Source organism: Pseudophryne corroboree, chromosome 3 (assembly GCF_028390025.1).
Source record: "Pseudophryne corroboree isolate aPseCor3 chromosome 3, aPseCor3.hap2, whole genome shotgun sequence".
NCBI lineage: Eukaryota > Metazoa > Chordata > Amphibia > Anura > Myobatrachidae > Pseudophryne > Pseudophryne corroboree.
The window spans coordinates 437,647,625-437,657,976 of NC_086446.1; the positions used below are offsets into that span (position 1 = coordinate 437,647,625).

At 46.2% G+C, this 10,352-nt stretch overlaps 1 protein-coding gene across 3 annotated transcripts in view; it reads left to right on the plus strand.

Moving 5' to 3' along the window:
* Positions 1 to 9,752, plus strand: part of SEC14L1 (SEC14 like lipid binding 1) — a 202,778-nt gene extending 193,026 nt beyond the window's left edge. For 2 of the 3 annotated variants that reach the window (XM_063960441.1, XM_063960442.1), the window contains 3 exons: positions 1 to 179; positions 277 to 378; positions 6,865 to 9,752. In XM_063960441.1, coding sequence (XP_063816511.1) covers positions 1 to 179; positions 277 to 378; positions 6,865 to 7,102 — 519 coding nt within the window. In that variant the 3' untranslated portion in view covers positions 7,103 to 9,752. The other variant, XM_063960443.1, reaches the window with a different exon arrangement.
* Positions 9,753 to 10,352: the final 600 nt, after the last annotated feature.

Below are 10,352 nucleotides of genomic sequence, written 5' to 3' on the forward strand. Positions count from 1 at the left end.
GGCTCTCACGTGACTCGCTGGCCGGGGTTCTATATCCTGCAGTGGAAATTTCATAGCATGCCTGCCTGTGCCACCAGCAGCCTCCCACGTGTGGATGATGTTCTTGCCTCTTTACAAGTCTCCTCACACAAGTGCAAAGTCATGTACTACACAGAGATCATTGGATCCGAGGATTTCAGGTACTGAACAATGTTTATAACCACATGGTACCCGTAACAAAGTGAGCAACTTTTTTTTATTGCTGCATGATACATAATGTTTGCCATCTTCCTTTAGGGGTTCCATGACCAGCCTGGAATCAAGCCACAGTGGTTTCTCGCAACTCAGTGCTGCCACCACCACCTCTAGCCAGTCTCACTCAAGTTCCATGGTGTCCAGGTAGCTGTTATCTGCACCAGTAGACCTGATAAAGCTGATCCACCACCTTGCCTCCAATGACTGACTGACTACCCTACCCTCCCTTTCCCAATACATAACATTTTTAAGTGTCATTATTCCTCCTATTCACTGATAGGCTTTAGGGATTTGCACAGTATCTTTAGCCCTTAGGGCCTTTTCTATCTGTTGGGATAGCACTTATAAAAATATATGAACTACATTCTGATAAAAAAAAAATTATTTTCCAACCTGTCTCATTCTGTGCACAGTTGTACATGTGTTTATTTTTATTTTTTTTAAAAGCAGTATATATCATATGTAATGTGCAGCAGTGGCTTTCCATATAACTATTAAATCTACTTTTAGTGTCATGTTATGCCCACTTTTCACATGTAATTCCCTAAAATCTAAGTCAGTGGATTTTGACTTTAAAGCCAGTTTCTCTTACGTCCCAGAGGATGCTGGGGACTCCGTAAGGACCATGGGGTATAGACGGGCTCTGCAGGAGATAGGGCACCTAAAAAGAACTTTGACTATGGGTGTGCACTGGCTCCTCCCTCTATGCCCCTCCTCCAGACCGCAGTTAGATCTTGTGCCCAGAGGAGAATGGGTGCACTACAGAGAGCTCTCCAGAGTTTTCTGTGGAAAAAGAATTTTGTTAGGTTTTTTATTTTCAGGGAGTCCTGTTGGCAACAGGCTCCCTGCATCGTGGGACCGAGGAGAGAGAAGCAGAGCTGGCTTGTCAAGTTGGGCACTGCTTCTAAGGCTACTGGACACCATTAGCTCCAGAGGGAGTCGGAACACAGGTCTCACCTGGGGTTCGTCCCGGAGCCGCGCCGCCTTCCTTCTCACAGATGCCGAAGATAGAAGCCGGATAGAGAAGGCAGAAGACATCTGAGGCGGCAGAAGACATCAGATCTTCATGAGATAAGGCGCGCAGCGGTAAGCTGCGCGCCATTGCTCCCAGTCACACACACACAGAGCAGCACTGAAGGGTGCAGGGCGCAGGGGGGGGGGCGCCCTGGGCAGCAATAAACCTCACATTTTGGCACAAATACAGTTGGATTAGACTGCTGAGGCAGTAAATCTATGATCCCCCGCCATTTTATTGAAAAATCACTGGGACCGGAGCCCGCCGTCGGGTGGGTGGGGCTTGATCCTCAGCACTAACCAGCGCCATTTTCTCCACAGAAGCTGCATGAGAGAAAACGCTGGCTCCCTGGTCTCTCCCCTGCTGAACACAGGCTGGAAAAAAGAGGAGGGGGGCACATTAGCGACGCAGTGAGTGGGAATTGGCATAATATATATATATAAAAAAGCGCTATCTGGACATATTTTTTTCCAGTGTTTTAAGCGCTGGTGTGTGCTGGCATACTCTTTCTCTGTCTTTCCTTAGGACCTGGTTGGGGTTTTGTCCCCTTATAGGTTAATCCCTGTGTGTGTGGGGTGTCGGTACGGGTGTGTCGACATGTCTGAGGCGGAAGGCTTCTCCAAGGAGGAGGTGGAGCAAATGAGTGGTGTGTCCCCGTCGGTTGTGCCGACTCCAGATTGGATGGACATGTGGCATATGTTGAATGCAAGTGTGGCATCTTTACATAAAAGGCTTGATAAGGCTGGTTTAGGGGGGACATCAGGGGGTCAATCCTCAGATTGGACCGACTCACATGGCCCGTCGGGGTCTCAAAAGCGTCCCTTAACACAAGACACTACTACCGACACGGATTCTGATTCCAGTGTCGACTATGACGAAGTAAAATTGCACCCTAGGGTGACTAAAACCATTCAGTGTATGATTGTGGCAATAAGGGATGTGTTGCATATTGTGGATGAACCCTCGGTCCCCGACACAAGGGTACACATGTTTAAGGAAAAGAAACAGATTATTAGTTTTCCCACATCTCATGAATTAAATGAATTCTTTGGAAAAGCTTGGGAGACTCCGGATAAGAGACCGCAGATCCCCCAAAAGAATTTATATGGCATACCCTTTCCCTAAGCAGGACAGGGAGATTTGGGAATCACCCCCCACTGTGGACAAGGCCCTGACACGCTTGTCCAAGAAAGTGGCACTACCGTCTCCTGACACAGCGGCCCTTAAGGACCCTGCAGATCGCAGGCAAGAAACTACCTTAAAGTGTATTTATTCTCATACGGGTGCTGTGTTAAGACCGACAATTGCGTCGGCATGGGTGTGTAGCGCAATTGCAGCTTGGACAGATGAGCTGACAGATCAATTTGATAATATGGATAAGGATACTATATTCCTAACTCTAGCCCATATTAAAGACGCAGTCTTATTTATGAGGGGTGCTCAAAGGGACATTGGATTGCTAGCTTCTAGGGCCAATGCCATGTCTATCTCAGCGAGAAGATCCTTATGAACTCGCCAATGGACGGGTGATGCGGATTCCAAGAAACATATGGAAGTACTACCCTATAAGGGGGATGTATTGTTTGGGGATGGGCTGACGGACCTGGTTTCCACAGCTACAGCAGGTAAATAATTTTTTTTACCATATATTCCCCAACAGCAAAAGAAAGTAACACCCTATCAGATGCAGTCCTTTCGGTCGCACAAGTCCAAAAGAGGTCGGGGAGCCTCTTTCCTCGCCAGAGGTAAGGGCAGAGGCAAGAGAGCACCTGCTTCGGCAGGTGCCCAGGAACAAAAGTCCTCCCCGGCTGCTCCAAAACCCACAGCATGACGCTGGGGCTCCCCTGAGGGAGTCCGCACCGGTGGGGGCACGTCTTCGACTTTTCAGTCAGGCCTAGGTCAGTTCGGACCTGAATCCCTGGGTGTTGGAAATAGTTTCCCAGGGTTACAAATTGGAATTCGAGGAGGTGCCCCCGAGCCGATTTTTCAAATCGGCCCTACCAGCTTCCACATCGGAAAGGGATGTAGTGTTAGCTGCAATTCAAACGCTGTGTATACAGCAAGTGATAATCAAGGTTACCCTGCACCAGCAGGGAAGAGTTTACTATTCAACCCTATTTGTGGTCCCTAAACCGGACTGTTCGGTCAGACCTATTTTGAATCTGAAATCCCTAAACCTGTACATAGATTCAAATTCAAAATAGAATCTCTCAGAGCGATAATAGCCAACATGGAGGAGGGGGAGTTTATGGTGTCTCTGGACATAAAGTATGCGTACCTTCATGTCCCCATATATGCCCCCCATCAGGAATACTTGAGATTCGCTGTACAGGATTGTCATTACCAATTTCAGACGTTGCCGTTTGGACTTTCCACGGCCCCGAGGATTTTCACCAAGATAATGGCGGAAATGATGGTGGTCCTGCGCAAGCATGGAGTCACAATTATCCCATACTTGGACGATCTCCTGATAAAAGCGAGATCAAGGGAGAAATTGCTGAGCAGTGTGGCGCTCTCTCTGAGAGTGCTCCAGCAACACGGTTGGATTCTAAATCTACCGAAGTCACAGTTGATTCCGACAACTCGACTACCGTTCCTAGGTATGATACTGGATACGGAACAAATGAAGGTCTTCCTCCCAATAGAGAGAGCCCAAGAAATCCAGAACATGGTCAGAGACCTGCTAAACCCGAAAAGGGTGTCCGTTCACCAATGCACTCGAGTTCTGGGGAAAATGGTGGCGGCCTACGACGCCATTCCCTTCGGAAGGTTCCATGCAAGGACTTTTCAATGGGACCTTCTGGACAAGTGGTCCGGGTCCCATCTGCACTTACATCGGAAAATAACTCTGTCCCCGGGGACCAGAGTGTCCCTCCTGTGGTGGTTGCAAAGTGCTCACCTCCTGGAGGGTCGCAGGTTCGGAATTCAGGATTGGATCCTGGTTACCACGGACGCGAGCCTCCGAGGATGGGGAGCGGTCACCCAGGCAAAGACTTTTCAGGGGCTTTGGTCAGACCAGGAGTCCTGTCTACACATCAATGTGTTGGAACTCAGGGCCATTTACAACGGCCTTCGACAAGCGGAGAGTCTTCTTCGAAACCTACCGGTTCTGATTCAATCAGACAATGTCACAGCAGTGGCTCATGTGAACCGCCAAGGCGGGACCAGAAGCAGAGTCGCGATGGCGGAAGCCAAAAATATCCTTCGCTGGGCGTAAAATCATGTAAGCGCTCTGTCGGCTGTCTTCATTCCGGGAGTGGACAACTGGGAAGCAGACTTCCTCAGCAGACGCGATCTCCATCCAGGAGAGTGGGGACTTCATCAAGAAGTCTTTGCAGACGTAACACGTCTTTGGGGTACTCCTCAAATAGACATGACGGCGTCACGCCTCAACAAAAAACTTCGGAGGTATTGCGCCAGGTCTCGGGACCCTCAGGCAGTAGCAGTAGACGCACTGGTAACACCGTGGGTGTTCGAATCGGTCTACGTGTTTCCTCCTCTTCCTCTCATCACGAAAGTGTTGAGGATCATAAGACGAAGAGGAGTACAGACGATACTCGTTGTCCCAGACTGGCCTCGAAGGGCCTGGTACTCGGATCTACAAAAGATGCTCACAGGAGATCCCTGGCCTCTTCCTCTGAGGGAAGACCTGTTGCAGCAGGGGCCCTGTGTATTTCAAGACTTACCGCGGTTACGTTTGACAGCATGGCAGTTGAACGCCGAATCCTAGCGAAAAAGGGGATTCCGGAAGAGGTCATCCCTACTTTGAAAAAGGCTAGGAAGGAGGTGACGGTAAAACATTATCACCGTATCTGGCGAAAGTATGTGTCTTGGTGTGAGACCAAGAATGCACCTACGGAAGATTTTCATCTGGGTCGTCTTCTCCACTTCCTACAGACAGGAGTGGATATGGGCCTGAAATTAGGCTCGGTTAAGGTACAGATTTCGGCCCTCTCGATTTTTTTTTCAGAAGGAATTGGCTTCTCTTCCAGAAGTCCAGATGTTTGTAAAGGGAGTGCTGCACATCCAGCCCCCTTTTGTGCCTCCAGTGGCACCATGGGACCTTAACGTGGTGTTGCAGTTCCTAAAATCACACTGGTTTGAACCGCTTAACAAGGTTGAGTTGAAATTTCTTACCTGGAAGGTGGTCATGTTGTTGGCCTTAGCATCAGCAAGGCGAGTGTCAGAATTGGCGGCTTTGTCACACAAGAGCCCCTACTTGATTTTTCATGTGAATCGAGCTGAATTGAGGACACGTCCGCAATTTTTGCCTAAAGTGGTTTCTTCGTTCCATATGAATCAACCTTTTGTGGTGCCTGTGGCTACAGGTGACCTGGAGGATTCCAGATCCCTGGACGTAGTCAGGGCCTTAAAAATGTATGTAGCCAGGACGGCTAAAATTAGTAAAACAGAGGCTCTGTTTGTCCTGTATGCGGCCAATAAGATTGGCGCTCCTGCTTCGAAGCAGACTATTGCTCGCTGGATCTGTAATACGATTCAGCAGGCTCACTCTACGGCTGGATTGCCGGTACCTTATTCGGTTAAGGCCCATTCCACTAGGAAGGTGGGCTCTTCTTGGGCGGCTGCCCGAGGCGTCTCGGCATTACAACTTTGCCGAGCGGCGACTTGGTCGGGGTCAAACACTTTTGCTAAATTCTACAAGTTTGATACCCTGGCTGATAAGGACCTAGCGTTTGCTCAGTCGGTGCTGCAGAGTCATACGCACTCTCCCGCCCAATTGGATGCTTTGGTATAAACCCCATGGTCCTTACGGAGTCCCCAGCATCCTCTAGGACGTAAGAGAAAATAAGATTTTAAACCTACCGGTAAATCTATTTCTCCTAGTCCGTAGAGGATGCTGGGCGCCCGTCCCAGTGTGGAAACTCTGCAAGACTTGTATATAGTTGTTGCTTACATAAGGGGTTATGTTACAGTCGACATCGGTCTTGGACCGTTACTGTCGTTTGTTCATACTATTAACTGGTTATGTATGTTCCAGGTTACATGGTATGATTGGTGTGGGCTGGTATGAATCTTGCACTTGGATTGCTAAATCCTGCCTTGTATTGTCCATCTCCTCTGGGCACAGTTCTCTAACTGAGGTCTGGAGGAGGGGCATAGAGGGAGGAGCCAGTGCACACCCATAGTCAAAGTTCTTTTTAGGTGCCCTATCTCCTGCGTAGCCCGTCTATACCCCATGGTCCTTACGGAGTCCCCAGCATCCTCTACGGACTAGGAGAAATAGATTTACCGGTAGGTTTAAAATCTTATTTTAACACCTTGGCCATTAGAGACCGGTTCTGCTGCTGCAAGATAGATAATTACTGTTGTAACTTCTTTTAAATGTGTTTGGTAAGATGGGGCTAATAATCTTTCTTTATGTTCTTTCTCCATACATTACTTGTGGTTTCCATTTTCACCTCTTCACAGCCCATCCTGTGTCCCCATCCATGGTCATTTGGGTTCCTGCATTTCCATTTTTAAACGTTAATTTTGCATCTCCATTTTATCCCCTAATATTAAGAACCTATATAACTTTTTCATGTTTTTTTTGTTCCCCCCCCTCCCCTTACTTTTTTTTTTTTTTCCCCTCTTTCCTTGCATTTTGGTTACAGAGAGCCCCTCCCTCTGTCTGAGTCCATGCTCCCTTCTCTCACTCACCCCCAAGACCTGAAGTCCTGTCCGGATGGGCTCCTGCGCCTCTCCCCTTCCTTCTGGGGCCAGCACTTTTCCACTCTCTACACCCTCAGACCCCCCGTCTTCCTGCGTTGGCCCCCCTCCTGGCGCCTCCCATTCATCCGGGAGGCTGTGGGAACTACTGCCATCGAGACAGAGGGCTCCGACTCTTCCTGAGGCCATGCGGAAGGTTTAGGGTGTCAGATTGGTTTACAAAAAAAGTTGACGTTCTAGCTTACAGCTCCCTACCTGATCAAATAATGCAAAATGAAAATGGTTGTTGTTGGAAACCTTTTCCATTGCACTCATGTGGAGGAGTTGGCATACATTGCTCACGTAACATCTTCATCATATCCTTCAATACTTAATGTAAGAGCTGTGATATTCTTACGCAATAGCAACACAGCATCTTCTAACCACCTGCTGGAGAGGTTGGGCAACATTACACAATCCTGCAATCTCGTCCATTCTGACTCCTACTGAAACCGTTCCTTTTCTTAGATGTTAATGAGTACTTGACGTATGCCATATGCTGTGGTGAGATAGGGGCGGTTGTTGAACAGCACTTCATTCTACCATTGTTAGCCATATGGTTTCTCCCAGCCATATACTACCACTGTCACAGTTGTTGGGATTGGCTATCAGCACAGTGTGTTGATAAGTTTCCTTCACCAAGATCTTTAGTTGGGCAGAGAAAATGAACATTCCTGAGGAAATACCATTCAAAGAAAGCGACAACCCTTTGTAAATGAATGCAGAATTTGTATATTCTATTACTGGTTGGTGATATAGGGTGGATAGAACATATTTGTAGAAACATTTTGCATGTAGTAGTGGATCATTTCTTTAGACTTTGCCTGACTTAACTTCAAGGGTTGTTGAGTGTAATGGTTATTCTCTTCTGTGGTCTAGGAAATGTAAGCCAGCTAGTCCACTGATGGAACATCTGGATCAAAGAATATGATTCTTGTAAAGGAAATTCTAATTAAGGAGACTTTATCTCCCTGCATTGTGTTCCTCCAAAATGACTGGCTTTTTTCACCATCTAGTCATTGTAAGAGTTGGTTTACAGTAGCTGACCATGGTCGAGCTGGGAATTGCCCCTAGTTGGACAATTTTGGTGATATGCCAACAAATGTGCTGGGCCAATGGCTTTAGTTTCCTAGACGTTTTTTTCTTTCAGTGATGACTGTTTATCTCCTGGTGGGATATATTGAACGTTAAAGTAACAATTTTGTGCTCCACAAATCTTAACCATTTCACTTCCTCAAGATAGTGCATCAAAGTAGGTTTTCCTGTTTCCCTAGACCAGTCTGAGACTAATTGTTTTTGAAAGTGCCAGAATATATTGATCTGTGTTTTTAAAAGGTTTATCCTATATAATTATGTTCCTACTTGAGTATTCCTAGTCTTAAACTTTTTTTTTTTTTTTTTTTTAACTCCAATGCACTATTCTGCATTGCTCAAAAAGAACCTGCCTGTTACATAGAAAATGTACTGTATTTGTCATCTTCTGAAGGTTTTGTGACCACATTTTTGGCAACTGTGCTAGTTATAACTGTGAGCTCATGTAATCAGCGTGTCACACTCACTAGCAATGCCCAGAATACATGTTAACGCAGGAGAGAATGCAAGTCTGATATTTCATATAATATCCTGCCCACTCTGCCAAAGAATGATAATATCTGCATGTACTAAGCTAGTCGCCAATGTAACACTCATTAAGACATTGCCGTTTTAGATTTGTAAAGCTTCATAGATCAAAGCCAGAATATGACATTTGCACCAAAGAGGCCATACACATACTAGAAACTAGTTAAATTATGAATGCGTATGGTCCCTCTACATTTATTTATTAGATCACTGTTATTACACCCTGATGAAGGGTGGCTGTAGTGGATATCCCTGAGAATAATGGTCTGTTCACACAATGTAGACTGTTGCCATAAGGGCACTAGTCCTTCACAGTGTTGTCTGTGGTATTACTAGGGACAGATCTGCTCATGCAGTTGTTGTGTGGCATATCTGACAGGTTAAAATAATGCACAATTATCCCATATTTTATATCATGGATGATCACAGCACACGCATTTCTCCACTGATGTAGTTCCCGGTTTGCGTTTGAAACTCTGAATGATAACCAGTCACCACTTCTCCCTCTTTGTATTGTGAGCCTATCCCTATTCTCCTGGAAATAAGGGCTTATTTCACAGATGACATGGCTGTGCCTTGTTCACTGGATACTGTGTAGATTCCTTACCCTGCTTTTTTCAGCATGTATTCATTCCACCCAGCGTTAACATACAAGTCTCACATTTAAGACATTTTGCAACAGCTTGTATGACGTGTCCAGTTTTAGAGAGCCAGGGATCGCTAATCTTCAGGTCAGATCCTTGGAGAGCTTATTTGCACACTTTATTTCAGGGGTGGGGAACCTTTGGCCCTCCAGCTGTTGTTGAATTACACATACCAGCATGCTCTGCTACAGTTTTGCTATTTGGCCATGCTAAAACTGTTGCAGGGCACGCTGGGATGTGTAGTTCAACGACAGCTGGAGGGCAGCGGGTTCCCCACCCCTGCTTTATTTCTATCAAATGTTGTTTTTTAATGTTTGCAATTTTTGTTGAAACTTGCATATCAGCTGTAAGGTTTCTGTTTCCTTCCCACCCCTTGTCCCCAAAATATGGAATGGATGTGTGTGTGTTTGAAAATAGTACATCATAATGACATGACCTCAAGCTCTGTTCTAACAATTAATTTAACATACAGGTAGCTTTTCAAAGCATTTTTTAATTGTTAACTATAATAAACATTGATGCTGTATAAAGATGTGTGAATTGTTTTTTTTTTTCTTCTGACACAATGCACTTGGATTGGGCACAATGTATAGATAAGGCATCATAAATGAGCGATTAGTTTAAAGTGCGATGACCCAGCTGTTCAGCAACTGATAAACAGTCCTGTGGGGATATTCAATTTGGCCCAAAGAGACATCGGGAGTAAAAAAAAACCTGATGTTTCTTCGGGTGCTGCGGTCGGGCTATTTAATTAGCTCGGCTGGTAAAACCTGCTTTTTCATCCGTAAACACAGATTCCGTGAAACCTGTGTGTTTTCGGGTGAAATAGCCCCGTTTTCGGATGAAAATGGGGCTGTTATCGGGCATTTTGCGGCAGGCGAAGCAAAACCCTCGAAAAGCCGCGGCATGCGCCGGCTTATTGGGGCCAATTAAATAGCCCCCCGGCGGCGATACTTATCACCCAGCACCTTCAGGACAAATTGAATAACCCCCCTGGTCTGATACAAATGTCACACCTGTTCAATCACTTCAAATTCAAATTTGGTCGAATTCACCATAAAAAAATCGCCTTTTGTGTAGCGATTTTACGGAAGGCTGATTCTGCTCTCACTTCCACAGGTTATAAGCAA